General features: G+C 38.2%; 1 protein-coding gene across 12 annotated transcripts in view; it reads left to right on the top strand.

Annotated features, from left to right (window-relative positions):
* Nucleotides 1-19,622, top strand: part of SPG11 (SPG11 vesicle trafficking associated, spatacsin) — a 91,519-nt gene that overhangs the window by 32,073 nt on the left and 39,824 nt on the right. For 11 of the 12 annotated variants that reach the window (XR_004959833.1, XM_036263787.1, XM_036263779.1 and 8 more), the window contains 6 exons: nt 705-918; nt 5,136-5,339; nt 9,343-9,449; nt 11,420-11,565; nt 12,746-12,907; nt 16,724-16,790. Coding sequence is in view for 11 of the 12 variants with exons in the window: in XM_036263787.1 (XP_036119680.1) it covers nt 705-918; nt 5,136-5,339; nt 9,343-9,449; nt 11,420-11,565; nt 12,746-12,907; nt 16,724-16,790 (900 nt within the window). In the remaining variant the exon portion in view is untranslated. The remainder of the gene's footprint in view (nt 1-704; nt 919-5,135; nt 5,340-9,342; nt 9,450-11,419; nt 11,566-12,745; nt 12,908-16,723; nt 16,791-19,622) is intronic. The other variant, XM_036263755.1, reaches the window with a different exon arrangement.

Below are 19,622 nucleotides of genomic sequence, written 5' to 3'. Positions count from 1 at the left end.
TGAGAGAGCCTGAAATTTGAACATATTGAATGAATATTAAATTAGGCCTTAGTATATTTTGGTGTGTCTCCATTTTAGAATTCCTTTGTGGGAAAATATTCAGTTGTTTTAAAAATGTGAGTCATTAAGACCCCCTTATCTCAAGGTTTTTGTAAGGGACTTATAATGTAATAGTGAAAGAGAAAAATTGTATGGTTCAGTAAACAGATTTCAAGGCTGAGTTCTGAGACCCTGCCTCAAAGTAACATTCTTTATTTTTCCAAATAATTTTTGAGTTTGTGTGTGTGTGTGTGTGTGTGTGTGTATGTATGTGTAAACTGAGGATCTATATCACTTACAGTGATAAACAGTGGTAATTCATAGGTGTCAAATTCATGTTTATTACTATAGGCAAAGTTTTTATTTATATTAAGAAAAAGAAAAGGGAAAAAGAGGGCTGAAAAGTAAGTGAAACACACAGCTAACGTCCAAGCTGTATTTAACCCCTGTACTAATAAGCAACATTTATGTCTTCCTTCAGCTGAATATTGATTATAAAATGAATAGCAACATAAAAGAGGAAAATAGTAAAAGAAGCAGAGAGCCTGAATAATTCATATAGAAAATATCCAGATCATCATATGTAGTCAGTTGATTAGTATTGAGTTTTGTGTCAATGGTCATAATTCATTGCTATTTTAAAATGTATTTTGTTCTTAATGTAGAATATAAATCATATTCCCCTGAAGCCCTCTGGAGATACCTCACAGCTCGCCATGATTGGTTAAGCATTATTTCGTGGATTGGAGAATTTCAGACCCACAATAGTTATTCTTCACTTCAGCAGAACAAATGGCCTCCTCTGACTGTTGATGTTATTGATCAGAGTACTTGCTGCAACAACAACATGAGGAATAAAATTTTAGATGAGCTGGCCAGGTACTCTAACTGTGGGGAAGAGCAATAACAAATAATTCTGTAATATTTCCCTTGAAATGCTATGAATCCAGTGGAACATTGTTTCAGTGTATTTCAAAATTGAAAGGGCATTATTGTATATTGAGGTTTTATTTTTTTAAATCCTCATCGGAGGATATTTTTCCACTTATCTTCAGTTAGAGTGTGAGGGAGAGAGAAAGAGAGAAACATTGATGTGAGAGAGACACATTAATTGGTTGCCTCCCACACGACCCCAACCAGGGCCGGGGACCAAACCGCAACCAAGGTATGTGCCCTTGTTTGGAGTTGAACCCATGACTCTTTGGTCTGTGGACCAATGCTCTAACCGCTGAGCCAGACTGGCCAGGGTTGTATATTGAGGTTTTAAAATCATACGCATTTAGCGTCATGTGGTATTGAATAGGCTCTCAAATTCTAGATGAAGATTTTTCCCCAAACTGTATATGTACTTTGGTGTGGAAAAGGTAAGCTTTCAGTGGGGCTACAGGGACCAAGTGGCAAGAGCTGAGATGAGGATAGCTTAGTATCCTGTAATGTCTCCCACTCTTCTTACTGTACCCATATGCTATGTATGGTCTTGAACTTAAGAGGACTACTCAGTTAAGAAATTAGTGAAAGGAAGGAGCTCCTGAAGTGGTAAGAAAAGACTTTAAACTTGAATTAATTTCTAAAAATAATTATATTAGATCAAACCATGTGAACTTGCCATTTGTGTGGGTCAAAAATGGATGAATATCAGCAATTTCATATTGTTCAACCTAATATATCTTCCTAACCTATCAAAATAATATAAGGAAACTTAATATGTATGTTCTTTTTTTTTTTTTTTTTTAATCCTCACCTGAGGACATTTTTGCATTTATCTTCAGATAGATTGAGAGGGAGGGAAGGAGGAAGAGAGGGAGAGGGAAATATCGATGTGAGAGAGACACATCAACTGGTTGCCACCCACACAACCCCAACTGGGGCCGGGGACGAACCGTAACCTTAGAGGGAGCCAAACCCAGGACTCTCTGGTCCATGGGCTGACGCTCTAACAGCTGAGCCAATCTGGCCAGGGCTGTATTTTCATTTTTAAATTTCTTTTTTTTTCTTTATTGATTTTAAAGAGATAGGAAGGGAGAGGAAGAGAGAGATAGAAACATTGATGAGAGAGAATATTGATTGGCCACCTCCTGCATGCCCCCCACTGGGGATTTGGCCCACAACCAGGGCATGTGCCCAGACTGGGAATCAAACTGGTGACCTCTGGTGCATGGGTCAATGCTCAACCACTGAGCCATACCGGCCAGGCCATTTTTAAGTTTCTTAAACTTATTTCCCATGTATTTCTTTATATTATAGTTATATTTATTGGGGAAGTACAGCTGTATTGTTTACCCAACTTAAAGATGTGGAATCTAGAGAAGTTAAGAGCTTTGCCCAATCCAGTACTTACAGGTTTTAATTTTTTTACCCCTGACTTTCTATTCATTCTTCTCATTGCACTAAATTCTCTTCTTCTTGTTTACTAAAAGTAAAATTTCATATAATTTGCATGCTTAGTAAATGTTTTGTTTAATATTTGATTATATAAAAAACAAATATATGTATTATTTAACATGAATTATGACAATAATGAGCTAAGATCTACATTAACAGAGTAAAGGGAAAAAATACCACCCTGATAGATACACAAAAGTATTTATTTGCTAAAACTCAACATCGAGCTGGGCCGGTGTGGCTTTAAGCATTGTCCCTTGCATGAACTGAGAGGTCCCTGATCAATTCCTGGTCAGGGCAAATGCCTGGGTTGTGGGCTCAATCCCTAGTAGGGGGCATGCAGGAGACAGCCGATAGATGTTTTTCACATCGATGTTTCTAACTCTCTCTCTTACTCTTCCTAAAAAAATCAATAAAAACATTTTTTTAAAAATTCAACCTCTATTTATAATAAACAATGTTAGCATTACTAAGAGTAGATGCAACTCCCTTAACTTAAAAGGAGTGTCTAAAAAACTATTCTAGCTAACATTATACTTAATGGTGAAACATCACAAGCATTCTCTTAGATTTGGAATAAGTAAGACAAGCCTTCTATCAATTCTTCCCAAGTTGATCTTTAGATATAGTACAATCTCAATAAAAATCCCAGGATTTTGAAAAGCTGATTATAAATATTAATATAGAAATGCAGAGGGTCAAGAATAGCCCTAAAAAAGAAAAACTTGCCCTACCAGATATCAAAACTTATTCTAAAGCTATAGCAATTAAGACATTGGGAGTGTTGTTGCAGAGGTAGACAAATATATCAGAAAAGAATAGTGAGCATAGAAAGAGACTTATAAACATGCATGTGGTGACAAAGGTGACACCACAGAACAGTGGGGAACGAACAGTCTTCACCAAATGGGACTGGGGTGACTGGATATAGCTATATGCAGGGGAGTTAAATTGCACCCTCTACCTTATATCATTCATAAAATCAGTTTTTAGAAGATACAGAAGAATATCTTCATGACTGTGAGAGTGTAGTGTATGCTTTCTAAAAGGCCTGAAGGGGCAAAGGAAGAGAACTGTTAAATCAAGAGAGCTGCCTGGCAGGAATTGGGTTTCTTAGAGGAAGTGTCAGCCATCCTGCAGTCACCCAGCAAAGAGAAAACCAAGGCATTCTCACCTTACCCTTTTTCTGACTCTATCTTCTGGTGGGGGGTTCCCATAGGGCAAACCAAAACAGAAGCCTGAGGGCACTGGAGTCGTCTTGAGCAACCAATGCAGGTGAGTCTCCAGGGACCCAGAGCAGGAGAGTAGAGCTTCAATCTGAAGGGGAAGATACCACCAGCACAGTTAGGCATTTCACAGACAGAAAGCAAACATGGCCAATAAACATATGAAAAGGTGCTCTTCCTCATTTATAGTCATGGAAATGTAAATTTATTTTACAAACAAGTCTAGGAACAACTCTAATGACCATCAAAGGTAGAGTAGATAAATAAAATGTAGTGTAATCATACAGTGTAATACTATATAACAAAAACTAACAAACTAGCCACAGGTATCAAATATAGATAAATTGTACAATGTTGAGTAGAGGGATATACCAGAATGGTTTGTTTGTTTGCTTTGTTTTTAATCCTCACCCAAGTACGTGCTTAGAGAGAGAGAGAGAAACATTGATCAGTTGCCTTCCGTATATGCCCTAACCAGGGATCAAACCGGTAACACAGGTATGTGCCCTGACCAGGAATCGAACTGGCAACCTTTCAGTGTACAGGACAATGCTCAGTCAGCTGAGCCACTCTGGCTGGGGTAATGTTTTATTTATACATAAAGTTTAAAATAGGCAAAACCAAATCATATGTTATTTGTGGTTACATATATGGATGCTAAAATTATGAATAAAACTAAGGGGATGGTTATTACAATACTTAAGGAAGCAAAGGACATGGAGTGGGGAAGAGATACAACAAGGACTTGCAGGTATAATATGCTATAATCTGGCTGGTGCTTACATGGTGTTTCTTTAAATTCCATGTAATATATTTTCTGTACTCCTTTGTATGGTGTATATGATATATTTAACAAAAATTTATAAAAAGTAATATTTCAATGCAAATTTCTATTGTTTAGTAGTTGGTTTATTTAAATTATTCTGCTTTAGTTTCTCAATGATTTTTGTATATTTTGGTGAATTTCTCAGTGCTTAAACATCTAACTTCAAGAGCTGTTGCACAATGGATTGCACAGTTTCAGCCAAAAACAAAAAAACGGAGATAACTTAGTCTAGATTTTTGAAATACTTAAGATAATTCAAGACTCTCATTACTACCTTTAAATACTACAATGATTCAGAAACCTTTGTTGGAAATCAGCAAAATATGTCTCATAATGTATTTATACAGTAAGAATTGGCAGTTTTCATTTGTAAATACTTTTTTTGTAAGTATAGTAAATTCTCTTTTAACGTCTTTAGGTTTTGTGACTTTAAGTGAAACCATGTGTAATGAAACCAGTTTTACGTTAGGCTAATTTATATAAACAAGAGTTAAGTTGCTATGGCATCTCATCAATATTATAAGTTACAACAAAACAACCTTGAGAGAAATGAAAGGATACTATTCAAGGACCAGCTTTAGTTGAAACTTTAATGGAAATGATTTGATATACTCTGAATCTAACAACTTTGTAACTTGCCATCTCTTAAACCTGCCCTATAGGAAAGAGATTTTTCTTATATCTGAACTAGAAGACTTTGAACTCTTCCTCCTAAGACTGAACCGTATTGGGGGTGTGATGCAAGATACCCTCCCTGTTCAAAACTACAGGTCCAAAGAAGGTTGGGATTTCCATTCTCACTTCATTCTCTATTGTCTGGAACACAGTCTGCAATATCTTCTTTATATCTATCTCGACTGTTACAAGTAAGTACTGAGAATTGATTTTGTCCTTAAGCAGGTCTTCACATTTCCTCTTTCAATTCTAGAGTAAACTGTTGATTTGGCTGCTTTTGATTTAACAGACTTCAGATTTAACAGACAAAATTTCTGGTCCGTATATCATATGTGAAAATTAAAACCCAGTTAATTTAAAAATGCTTTTAACCAAGATTTGCTTATAATTAACAAGTTTTTGTTGTTGTTATTAATTCACTGTTATTTTTTTATTTTATTTTTTTTATCCTCACCCGAGGACATTTTTCCATTTTCTGTTCAGGTAGAGTGGGAGGGAGAGAGAGGAACAGAGAGAGAGAGAGAAACATCGATGCGAAAGGGACACATCGAGTGGCTGCCACCCGCACAACCGACCAGGGCCGGGGACAAACTGCAACCGAGGTACGCGCCCCCAGCGGGAACCGAACCCGGGTCTCCCAGGACCGCAGGCCGACGCCCCAACCGCTGAGCCAAACCGGCCAGGGCAATTCACTGTTATTTTTAACAGATTTTAGTGAATAGGCCACATGTTGGAAAAAAACACTAGTAATTTCGCCAACGTAAATATTACATGTCTACAACTATAGTCTGCATATTTAAATCCAAGAGTCACTGCTCATATACAATGTTTGGGCAAATGATTAGCACGTGATCACACCGCATCGTGTGATAATTGGTTCTTTTGTGGCATGGCGTGACTTTCTGTAGCAGTTTTTACTTTTTTATATTTTCCTTTATTGATTTTTAGAGAGAAAGGAATTGAGAAGGAGAGAGAGAGAGATATCGATGAAAGCAAACATCATTTGGCCACCTCCCGCATGCCCCCACCTGGGGGTTAGGCCCACAACCTGGGCATGTGCCCTGACTAGGAATCGAACTGGCGACCTCTTGGTGCATGGGTCGACACTCAACCACTGAGCCACACCAGCCGGACATCAGCAGTTTTAACATTGCCAGCTGATGCTCCGCAGTTCGCTAAGCCATGCCCCAGCCATGTGCATTTGTTTAATCATGATGACTGGTGAATGTATGCATTTACTAGATCTATTGAATATAAATTGAAAATTACTGTAATACATATAGAAAAATATTCTGTGAAATTAAACATTTCATACATAATTTTAATTATAAATGTATCTACATAAGTGAAAACAGGTAAACTAACTAATTTGTCAATTTTTAACACATGCATTTGGAAAACCTACTTTATTACACAACAGACTTTCAGCTTTAATGGACACCCCCTTGCCCGAATTAGTCCATTATGTTGAGGTTTTACTGTACTTGAATATGACAGTAGCAAAATACTGAGCATTCACATGAGGAATACTGATTTTTTTATCTAGTTCCTCCCACTGCAGCACTTGGTACATCTTTTAGTTCCATACTATATTCAACTAAACGGTGATGTTAAATCTGTAACATTTCTGTTAACCTTTTAAATAACTAGAGATTAGAATAAAGTGAAAGGAATGCTTTGAAAGTTTAGAAGAGAGAAGATACTAAAGGTTAACTTGGAGTTCTTTTTTTTTTATCCTCACCCGAGGACATTTTTCCATTTTTTGTTCAGATAGAGTGGGAGGGAGAGAAAGGAAGAGAGAGAGAGAGAAACATCTATGTGAAAGGGACACATCAAGTGGCTGCCACCCGCATGACCCAACCAGGGTCAGGGACAAACCGCAACTGAGGTACGTGCCCTTAACAGGAACCGAACCCAGGTCTCTTTGGACCACAGGCTGATGCTCTAACTGCTGAGCCAAACTGGCCAGGGCTAACTTGGAGTTCTTTGATACTTGTATTACCAGGCAAATGCTAAACAATGTTTAATTCATAGCCACTGCATGTGAGATATGCTCTAAAATTTACATTTGGATGGATAGATGAATGGACGTGGGTGGATAGATCCATTGATAGATATATAGATATACACCAACGTATACCTATTTAAGATCAACCTGCAGAATCTTATTTGTGGCCAGTGTTCATTGCTATAGGGTAAGTAATAACAATAATAGTAGTCTCTAATATATGAGTGCTTACAATGTTCCTGACACTTAGTTTATTTAATTTAATCTTCACAAGAACCCTATGAGGTGGTTACTCCTTCATAGATAAGGAAACTGAAGCTTCAAGAGAGACTAAGTGTCTTACTTATGGCGCACAGCTAGTAAATGGCAAAGTCAGACTTAATTCTACTTATGTTTGATTCTAGAGCCCACTTTCAGTGTGCTAATGAGTTACATTTTATATTTATTTATTTATTTATTTATAATCCTCACCTGAGGATATTTTTCCATTGATTTTTTTTTTAATATTTTTTTCTTTATTGATTTTAGAAAGAGAGGGAGAGAGAGATAGAGATAGAAACATCAATGAGAGAACACTGATTAACCGCCTCCTGCCTGCCCGCCACTGGGGATTTGGCCCACAACCTGGGCATGTGCCCTGACCAGGAATTGAACCGGCAACCTCTTGGTGCATGGGTCTATGCTGAACCACTGAGCCACACGGCCGGGCTCCATTGATTTTTTAAAGATAAAGTGGAAGGGAGGAGGGAAGGAGGAAAGGAGAGAAAAACATAGATGTGAGAGAAACACATGGACTGGTTGCCTCCCGCACTATCAAACCTGCAACCGAGGTATTGAACCTGTGACCAGTAATTGAACCTGCGACCTTTTGGTCAGTGGGCCAATGCTCTAACTGCTGAGCCAAACCAGCCAGGACAAGAACATTTTAATTATGTGTAGTAAGTACTAGGAATTCAAACAAAGGATATATATTTCTGGTTCATATCATTAAGGCTTACTTATACACAGAAATGTTTTCCCCAAAGCTACTGGCAATTCAGAGGACGTATTCTCAGTCCTAGCTTCTCTGTAGTTGTGTAAAGATTTTTAAACTCTTAAGTTTAAGTTTAAACTCTTAAGTTTGAAAATGTTAAAGAGTTTTTATTATAAAAACAATAAAATAACAGCCAGGCTGGTGTGGCTCAGTGCACTGAGTGTTGTCCCATGGCCTGAGAGGTCCTGGTTCGATTCCCAGCCAGGGCACATGCCCAAATTGTGGGCCTGATCCCCAGTGGGAGGCATGGAGGAGGCGGCCAATTGATGTTCTCTCTCATCAATGTTTCTATCTCTCTCTCTCTCTCTCTCTCTCAAAATCAATAAAGAAAAAAAATTAAGCCCAGCCGGTGTGGCTCAGTGGTTGAGCATTGACCCATGCACCAAGAGGTTACCAGTTCGATTCCTGGTCAGGACACATGCCCAGGTTGTGGGCCTGATCCCCAGTGGGGGGCTTGCAGGAGGCAGCCAATGGATGTTCTCTCGCATTGATGTTTCTATCTCTTTTTCTTTTTTTTTTTTTTATCCTCACCCGAGGACATTTTTCCATTTTTTTGTACAGATAGAGTGGGAGGGAGAGAGAGGAAGAGACAGAGAGAGAGAAACATCGATGTGAAAGGGACACATCGAGTGGCTGCCACCGCACGACCAACCAGGGCCGGGGACAAACTGCAACCGAAGTACGTGCCCTTAGCGGGAACCGAACCCGGGTCTCTCCGGACCGCAGGCCGATGCTCTAACCGCTGAGCCAAACCGGCCAGGGCTCTATCTCTTTTTCCCTTTCCCTTCCTCTCTCACTAAAACCAAAAAAAAAATTTTTAATATATATAAAAAATAAAATAAAAAATCAATAAAAACATATTTTAAAACAGTAATAAAATACAAAGTGTCTTAAAGTACAAGGTATCTGTTACTCTTAAGCAAAGCTGGTAATATACTCTGGTAATAAACACATTTTAAATATTATCTCTGTCTCTAAAATTTTCCTCTATTTCCAGATCATAAGATAACATAAGTGGGATTGTATTATGTTATATTTACTTTTTAATTTCAAAGTTCTTTTTTAAATGCTTGTTATCATCTGAGCAAACATGGTTGTAATTGTCTTTTCCTGAATGCTAACCGAAGTTTATTTTCTTTTGTTTTATATACAGGCTTAGTCCTCCAAACTGTCCCTTTTTGGAAAAAGAAGAATTATATGAAACTCACCCTTGGTTTGAATTTTTAGTTCAGTGTCGAGAAGTTTCCAGTAACTTAACAGGTATGGATGTACTGTACTAAATACAAAAATTTCTTTGAATAAATAGCCGGTCTGTTCAGAGTGGCATTTAACTTGTGAACTCTTTTAAATAAATCATTTGGCTATGGACAAATATTTGACCATAATCCAGTCTTAAGCTTTGTTTAAGAAGCAGAAGACCAAAAATGTTACCCTCTTCCCAGCCAAGAAAAACCAGACTTGGAACAGATAGAGAATGTAGTTGTTTCCTTTCCCTATTAGCCTCGTATTCTGTTCTCTTTGGACATCTCTCATCCTACCAGTTTATCACAGGCTGAATTCCTCCTCTCTGGCAGATTGATACCCTTTTCCCATGAAGAAGTGGTCTGTCTGCTTTTAGTAAGAAACTCCAGACGGAGTAAAAAGAAATCCACAGTATGTGTGGGCTTGTTGTGTCTTCTGTAGCAGAGCTGCTGACAGAGAGCACTGCTCTGGTTATAATCAGATAGAACAGCCCTGTGATCCCTGAGGGCTTAGATGGTGTTATTAAGGAATGTCAACAGCTAATCTTTCACCTTTATGTAATGTCTGGTTTCTTTCCAAATGAAGAATTTTTTCATAATATGTTTTTTGTTTTATTCTGTTTTGTTCTTTTGGTGCTGATTATAAAGTAATATATGTTCATTGTAAAAAATAATAATAATTGGAAGCCACAGACAACTATCGAGAAGATAACATGTCCATAGGTTGATAGCCTAGGTAGATAGGAAGATTCATATGTAACTTTTGATATAGTTTAATGTATTTTGTTCTAGTTATTTTCCCCATACTTTTTAAAACCTAGTCTATAGTATTTTCATTCATCTAACATATTTATTGAGCTCCTCCTACCTTGCTACATTCTGTAAGTGCTAGGGATACAATCAGAAGCATTTGCGTATTTGTATACTACTTTTTTTTTTACATAGTAATTATAAGAACTTTCCTGTGTTCCTAAAAACAATGACCATTTTATGTTTATATAATATTTCATTGTATGGATATACTCTTGTTTACTATTCTCTCATTTTTTACCATTGAGACTGTTTTAATTATTTTCCCTCTGTAAATAATAGCCTTAAATATATTTGAACATAACATTTTTATCCTCTTCAAAGGTTATGCACATTTTGAAGGTTCTTACTATAAGACCAGATTGCTTTCCAAGGGGTTTGCACCTTTTTGTTTTTTGGTTTTTTGATTAATCCTCACCTGAGGATATTTTTTCATTTATTTTTTTAGATAGAGTGGGAGGGAGGGAGGGAGGAAGGAAGGAAGGGAGAGAGAAAAACATCGATATGAGAGAGACATCGATTGGTTGCCTCCTGCACTGCAGAACCTGACCAGGGCTGGGGATCGAACCTGCAACCCAGATGTGTGCCCTTGACCAGGAATTGAACCCTTCGGCCAGAGGGCTGATGTTCTGACTGCTGAGCCAAACCGGCCAGGGCAGTTTGTACCATTTTATCCACAAGACCTAGCTATTTTACACACTCTGTCCAGCTCTAAGATTGAGGATTATTATTTTTTTTAATTGCTGTTTTGATAGGTGATGTATGGCATCTAATTATTTTAATATACATTTCTTTATTGTTAGCGCATTATGTATTTTTATGTATTGGACATTTATAGGTTCTCTTTTGTGAATTGGTAACTTGTTTTGTCCGTTTATCTGTTAGAGTCAGTATTTGAGACATTGTTTTGCATTAGCTCTTTGTCGAAGACATTAATCCTTAGGTTATCATCTGTTGTAATTTCCCCCCTAGTTCATTACTACATTTCAATTTTTTAACCTAAGTTTTTATTTTTATGTAGATAAATCTTTCATCTTTTTCTCTTTGTGATTTTTTTTATTGCTTTTATATTTAGAAAGCCCTTACTGTGGATCAAGTTAAAGATTAATTTTCTTTCTCAGAATTATATAATTCTTACTTTATGTTAGGGAAAAAAAAACATACTCTTTTATTTTCTAGATCCTAAACTGATCTTCCAGGCTAGCCTTGCAAATGCTCAAATACTGATTCCCAGCAACCAGGCCAGTGTAAGCAGTATGCTGTTGGAAGGACACACTCTCCTGGCCCTTGCTACCACAATGTATGCTCCTGGTGGTGTCAGCCAGGTATGGACAGCACCTCTACCTGTTATGGCGAAATGGAACTGATTTTTAAATTTAGCAGAAATATCTATGGATTTTCTAGAAATCGGCTGATATTAAAATATAACCACTTATAAGTATTTCATTAGATTAAAGAACATAAAACAAGGGTGAATTTTAAAATTTTATATCATGTCCTCTTAAACTGAAAGGGAACTGATAATGTTGTTTAGAGATTATTTTCCCCCTTTATTTGTTTTCTAATGCTCCAGGTTTATTTTCAGGATAGAATCAGGATCTGATTGTTTCTGGAGTAAGTATACTTTAGATCTGTGCTTTGGAATTATTTTGTACTCTGTTATCTTAAGTAAAAGGGAAATCATAATTTTTAGCTATGTAAACTCTTTTGAGGGACTCAGTGGAAATTTGCCTATCTCTGTTTTTTGGAAAGTTTTAGTATGCCTGGTTGGAGGGAACCTATCAATGCTTTTTTTTTTTTTTTTTTCCTTTGAGAGAGAGAGAGAGAAACATTGACTGGTTGCCACCCACACAACCCCAACTGGGGCCAGGGACAAACGGCAACCAAGGTACTTGCCCTTAGCAGGAAGCGAACCCTGGTTTCTCTGGTCCACGGGCTAAAGCTCTAACTGCTGAGCCAAACTGGCCAGGGCATGAATAGTTTTAAACATTTAATCTTCAAAGGTTTCTCACTGATGCTAGTTTAATTTAACACCACCTCTTTCAGATTGTTGCAATATACCTTAACTTATATGGTTATTTATTCCTCTGTTCTTAATCACCTATCAGAAATTATCTAGTCTAGTAATTTTTCCTTTAAAATATTTACTATTTAATATCTCATTCAATGTTTAATATTTAAGTACTTTAAATATTATAGTAGCAGTCTTTTTTCAAACAATTTTTCCACCCACAGTTTGAAAACCACTGATCTAACTGAAATTCCTAATTTTGTACATGAGGATATGAAGGCCTGATGTTAAATATCTAGCCCAGGGTCACACAGGTAGTTTGTCTTAGGACTAGAACAAGAACTATTGGCTTCTGACTCTTTGTCCTATGCTGTTTTCACTACCACGTACTTGCTCAAGCTAATCTTGTTTCACAGGTTCTTGTGAAAAAAGGACTTAAATTTGGAGAAGAGGAAAACATTATTGTACACCATGTTACCTGTGTTTTTATTTAGGTTGTTCAGAATGAAGAAAATGAGAACTGTTTGAAGAAAGTAGATCCCCAGCTACTGAAGATGGCATTAACTCCTTATCCCAAGCTAAAAACTGCTCTCTTCCCACAGTACACTGCCCCTAGTGTCCTGCCTCCTGATATTACACTTTATCATCTTATTCAGGTATAGTATTTTTTTAGGTGTCTGGTATTTAGGAGTATCAGTCAGGGTTCAGCCAGGAAAACAGAAACCACTCTGGATCTTTCAAACAGAAAACATTTAATGTAGAGAATTACAAAGAGTGATAGCAGAATGGAGAAACCAAACACGCAATGGTGACACAGCCCCAAAAGTGACAAAGAACAAAGCCATCGAAACCTCTGAGGCTGCAAGAAAGTGGTGTTATTAGAATCCAGAAACTGGTGTCTTCTCTGGGAGCTAAACTCAAAACCAGGCTGCCTAATAGGAGCTGGGAACATAAAGGGTGGGGCTGAACCTTGGAGGAGATACCCTAGAAAACAAAGAGGGAAAAATATCTTGGTTTCTTCTCACCTATAATCTCGGATGTTTTCTCTCATGGCCAAACCTGTCTGCCAGCCAAAGGGCAAATAGGCTTGGGAAATACAGTTCTCTGCAATACAGGGAGAGCAGGGGAAATGTGGAAATGGATCTGAGTGCAGATAGTTGACCTCTATACTTGTCTGCTGCTTTCATCAAAAGCGCTCCATTCTACCACTGATAACTTCCGTCTCTTCTCAATAAAGAGCACTGTTTATTTAAATCATGCTTCTTAACCTTTTTTAGGACAAAGACCTGAATGTGACAGATCTATGAGCCCCTCCACCCAGAAAAATTGCACAGATGCATATAATTTTGCTTATATTTCAAAGGAATTCACAGATTCCCTGAAACCTATTCAGGGACTCTCAGTTAAAAACACCCTTTGTTCATTTCTTATTTCAAAGGGCTTTTGCTTTTTTTCCTCTGGGTACACATATTCCCATAGTGCCTTTAATTCAAAGTAAGTCTTATAATCTGATAAAGGTCTTTCTTACTCTAATGTGAAGAATTATTAGGGTATAGACTGTTGCAGCTCAAAACTGTAGCACCCAGGCAGGTGCCAGTCCATGAATTGCTTGTTAGATGAGATTAGGATCTTGCACCAAAATGTAAATCAGTATCACTAAGCACACTGTTTAGTTCAACATTTTTTAAAAATAATTTTTCTTTATTGACTTTAGAGAGAGAGAGAGAGGAAGGGAGAGAGACAGAGACATCAATGACAGAGAACATCAACTGGCCACCTCCTGCATGCCCTTCAGGCCCACAACCTGGGCATTTGCCCTGACCGGGAATCATACTGGCACCTCTTGGTGCTAGGGTCAATGCTCAACCACTGAGCCACACAAGCAGGGCAGCTTTTGTTTTTTTTAAGTCATAATTTCCACAGGCTTCTTATCTTCTTGCAGACCAGCATTTTGAGTAGCACTGGTATAAACTTTATATAAGTGGATTATATAAAGCCATAGTTTCACTACCTAAAGTGGATTCAATTAGCCTAAAACAAAAGTTGTTTCAGATTGTTCTTTGTTCTGTTTTCAACTTAGCTCATGAAATTTTTTAGACCTGTTATTTCAGGAAAAGTATTCCTTAATAGACCACAAAGTCTTTCTTGATTTAAAATAAAAGCTGCTCTTTTCCATCGGCCTGCAGTCCAGTGAGACCTGGGTTCGGTTCCCACTAAGGGCACATACCTCGGTTGCAGTTTGTCCCCGGCCCTGGTTGGGTCATGCAGGTGGCAGCCACTCGAAGTGTCCCTTTCACGTCGATGTTTCTCTCTCTCTCTCTTCCTCTCTCTCCCTCCCACTCTATCTGAACAAAAAATGGAAAAAGGGTGAGGATAAAAAAAAAATGCTCTTTCCTTAGACATTCAAATCTTGACTTAATAGTTCTGTTTTCTCCTGTATCTCCCACCATGTGTTTATATAGTCTTTGCTAAACCTTTGGCCTGGACAAATTTCAAACAGCCGCTTCTTCCTGCTCTTAGAACTTTTCTGACTTGCCCTTAGTCTGCTTTTTTCTTTGTTGTTGATGATTTGTTTCTTTAACCCTTGATCTGATTGTCTTATTCTTTTCCTTTTTTGACCTGCTTTAGCTCACCTTGTCATGTTTACATGGTAACATTTTCTAGCCTTAGTCCTCTTGCTTTTTAATTTTGAAAGTCCATTTTACATTATAATTAATTCTGCTTCTACCAACAGAGAGTGCACTTTGCAGAAATAAATTGAAGTGAAGAGAGTCTTTAAAAGGAACACAGCCAGTTCTGTTTTTATTAAAATAAAAGTGTCTCATACATTCTTTTTTGTATTTAGCCAAGTTCAAAGAATTTATGTCCAGAAAGATAAGATTTTTTAAATTACCCTGGAGAAGGGAAGCAGACTACCTATGAAGTCCTTTCATATAATTTTGTTTACTTATTTTAGAATTAAGTAACTATTTTTTTTCCTTAAAAAGCGTAGGTGGGAGAGGGCTGCTGCCCCCTAGGAGGGAAGGGAGGCTCTCATAGATGTTAATAATGATGAAAAGATGGTTAGCAAACTTTCAGTCAGTCTCAAGATTAATTTCCTCTTGTGGAGGTTCCTTTAAAATCTTTTTTATAAAGTTGAGCATCTGATTCATTTAATTCTAAATACATTTCAGCCTTCTGGAAAAATGGGTATGTGGGCATCATTGATTTCAAGAAAATCTTGTCCTATCAGGTAAATTGGGGCAGATTTGATTAGCAACAATATATATTGACCCCAAACATTCTATAGTTGGGAACAGGTTGTGATTTAAAAACAGGCATTGGTTGATTAGATATCCCTACCACTTGTACAGAAAGTTTACTTGGAGGGAGAAGGCAACTTTGTTGGGTGTGGTTAAGAACAGATAAAGTAGCCCCAGTTTCTACAAGGACCTTAGTAATTTCCTTTCTTTCATTTTTTCCTAAACTGTTAGTAAGGAGAAGGGGAAATGCCCTCTCATAGTCCTTGGAGCAGCTCTGTGCTTACTTGTTTCTTTTCTCTTTCTAAATCCCATTTTCGTTTTCTGTAACTCTGCCTAAGGTGATCTGGCTTTCTGCAATAAAACCAGACTCCTCTACAGGAGTACCCCAGCAGATCTTATTTAGTAATTCTGTTGCTTTGCTCCCAGAAACCAGTAAGTGTGCTAATTGAAATAGGTCAGAATAGTCAAGATCACAAGTTCTGACAGTTAAGTTAAATTCCTTTGTGGTGAACCCATCAGGGTTCTGGAGAAAGTCTGGGAAATATTGAGGTAGATTCTTTAATTCTGTACAATCACTGGTTTCCCTCTGCCTGGTTGGTAGGGAGCTGAGGTGGAGGAGGTAAGAAGAAAAAGAAGAGGGAGGAGGAAAGGAGAGTTAAGTCTGAACAGCAGCATAAAGGGTACAGCAGGGTAGTTGGAGAAGAGAGAAAAGGAGCGTGTTGGCATTGAACAGCTTCAGAAGCCTTCCTTAGTTCAGAGACGGGCTCTAAAAGTTCTTATTAACTTATTTTAGAAAAGAGAATTTATCTGTACTCCTCCTAGAAGCTTATAATTTACAATCAAGATAAGTTTCCCAGTCAGTCTATTTAACTTTCAAGCCGGCTTTTTCTAATTTTCATGCAAAAAAATTAAGAATAAAAAGAGTTCTATTTTAGCCATCTTAAGTTGATATCACTTTTAGTTAAATCTTCCTATTTTTGTAAGTACTTGCAAGTAAAGGCTTCCTATTTATTGTATATCTACAGGAGTATTAATGGGAGCTGGGAGTTGCAGGCCTTGGAGGCATGATATCCTACGTTAATTTTAGTTTTATTTCGGATCTGCAGAATCTGCACAAATTTCTGGGGGTATTGTGTAGTGGGTTGAAGTGAGCTGCTTATGGATTGAGCTCCAAGGGGCTGTTAGAATCCATTAACTTTTAACACTGATTTGACTTTTCCCCTTTCACAGTCATTATTGCCCTTTGATCCTAGCAGATTGTTTGGCTGGCAGTCTTCCAACACACTAGCTATAGGAGGTAAGTCATTATGGGTACTTCTTGCTTTGGAAGCATTTGAGCAGTGTTGATCCATAGGAGGAGTTGATTTATGTAAAGCCAATCCAATTAATTGAAAACATATTATGAGTTAAAAGTCATTGTATTAGGTCACTCGTGCTGTACTTGCTGGGAAATGTAATATGTACTTATCTGCTTAATTTTCTCCCCCGGACCCCCCAAAAATCCCTTTGTTAGCAGGATAGTATTATAAAGGTTAAGAGCATAAATGTTGACATTATATAAATCCTAGCTGTACTGCATAATAGCTGTAGGACCTTGGGCAAGTGATTTAACCTCTCTCCAATTTCCTATAAAATAAGTTTTATAGCCCTGACTAGTTTTGCTCAGTGGTTAGAGCGTCGGCCTGTGGACCAGAGGGTCACGGGTTCGGTTCCCACTAGGGGCACGTACCTCAGTTGTAGTTTGTCCCCGGCCCTGGTTGAGGTTGTGTGGCAACCAGTCGATGTGTCTCTCACATCGATGTTTCTCTCTCTCCTTCCCTCTCTTCCTCCCACCCTATCTGAAGATAAATGCAAAAATGTCCTCTAGAGAGGCTAAAAAATTTTTAAAAAAAACTTTAATAACAGTGCCTACCTCAATTTTACATTGAGAATGAAAGGAGATAAGGCATGTAACAAGCTCTCACAGTTCTTGGCACATGGTCAGCACCAGATATACACACATTGTAAGAATTTCTGTGTGTGTCTTAAAAGTATAATTAACATATGTATTCATTCTTAAACTCTGCTTTTTCTATTTTTTTTATTTATACATTTAGAGTTAGCTTTTAATATCATATTACCTTGTGGTGCCTCTACCTAAATTTCTCTAAAGTTAGCTTCAAATTAGTACTTAGCACATAATATATAACCCGTAAATACAAAAATGAATTTTCTAAAAGTTCAAATTTCAGCATATTGAATTTACCTAGTGTCCAGAGCCCATTGCAGGCCTATAATAGATGTTCGGTAAATATTTGTTGAGTGCTAAATAAAGTAGTACTTACTGTATTTTCAAATGAGCACATGTTCTAATCTCAGTGAAATTATTAGAGAGCAGATAGTGTCCCCTGTCCTTTTCTTATGTTTCCAACTCCCATCACTTAGCCGGGGTCCTGACCTCCCTTTTGGAGATTGAGCACTCTAGGTACACACTAGGGATTCAAGAAATTGAAGGCATGTTCCCTACCTGGTTTTTAGACATTTAAAACATATTGAGCAAATAAAGCACAATGTAAATTAAACAGTTATGAAAACAATAATACAGATTTATAAAATTTGAGAGTTTTATTAGAATGTTTACTAACTTTTTCACATGGTTTTACCATTGAAAGGGCATATAAAGTGACTGCATGATGACTTTGCTTCTGCAGCAAGCCAGAGAAAATTTTCCCTTCAGGTAGAATTTCCTCCTGTACACAATCTGCACACTATCCCCAGCTTCTAAAAATATCAGTCTTATTTGAATAAAAAACTTATGTTTGCTTATTTGGCACCTGGAAGTACCAATATACTTGACGTGTCAGCAAATATTTAATGAATGAATGGTTTTATATAGAATTAAATGTGACCAAAGTTACTCTGATCTCACAAAGCATATAGATAATACATGTGACAAGTTTTTAATCTCAAAGAGGGTGTCTTTTTTTTAGAAAGGGGGTAGAGAAGAGAGAGAGAGAGAGAGATTGTTGTGAGAGACATCAATTGGTTGCCTCCCGTAGGAGCCCTGACTGGGCCTGAAGATCCAACCTGCAACCCAGGTACTCGCCCTTGACCAGGAATCAGACCTGCAACCGTCTGGTGCATGACCACTGAGCAATGCCGGCCAGGGTAAAGAGGGTATACTTTTTTTTAATCCTCACCCGAGGATATTTTTCCATTTATCTTCAGATAGAGTGGGAGAGAGAGGGAGAAACATCGACGTGAAAGAGACACATCGACTGGTTGTCTCCTTTACAGCCCCAACCAGGGCTGGGGATGAACCGCAATCGAGTGAGGTACTTGCCCTTGGCCGGAATCGAACCCACAACTCTTTGATCTGTGTGCCGACACTCTAACTGCTGAGCCAAACTGGCCAGGGCAAAAAGGATGTACTTTTATTTTTTTTATTTTTTATCCTCACCCGAGGACATATTCCATTTTTTGTTCAGGTAGAGTGGGAGGGAGGAAGGGAGGGAGAGGGAGATGGAGAGGGAGATGGAGAGGGAGATGGAGAGGGAGACGGAGACAGACATCAACGTGAAAGGGACACATTGAGTGGCTGCCCCCGCACGATGAACCAGGGCCGGGGACAAACTGCACTCGAGGTACACACCCCTAGCGGGAACCGAACCCGGGTCTCTCTGGACCACAGACCGACGCTCTAACCGCTGAGCCAAACTAGCCAGGGCAAGAGGGTGTACTTTTAAGTAACAGATTTGTAAGATGACAGGACACCGTTAAGGCCTTTGTCTTTCTTTGTAAGAGCCAAGTCACAATATAAAAAGTTTTTGGAATTTCATGGGAGAATAAAACTTTATTTCAGAAATAGCTTTGGCCCCACCCCGCCCCGCCCCGCCCCACCCCACCCCACCCCACCCCACCCCACCCCACCCCACCCAACTTTCAGGCCCACTCAAGCTGTTGCCACTTGTTTAACCATAGGATTGGCCTGTCTTGGATCCTGCTTCAGGTTTTTCCTAAATTCTTTCAAACGAGCAGCATCTGGTCTCAGCTAGCCCCATACCTCTTGTTAAGTAATACACAGAAACACACACAGGGAGGCAGCCAAAATGAGGAGACAAAGAAACAGGTCCCAAATGAAAGAACAGAA

Source organism: Molossus molossus, unplaced genomic scaffold (assembly GCF_014108415.1).
Source record: "Molossus molossus isolate mMolMol1 unplaced genomic scaffold, mMolMol1.p scaffold_m16_p_1, whole genome shotgun sequence".
In the NCBI taxonomy this organism is placed as follows: Eukaryota; Metazoa; Chordata; class Mammalia; order Chiroptera; family Molossidae; genus Molossus; species Molossus molossus.
This window is presented reverse-complemented; position numbering and strand designations above follow the sequence as displayed.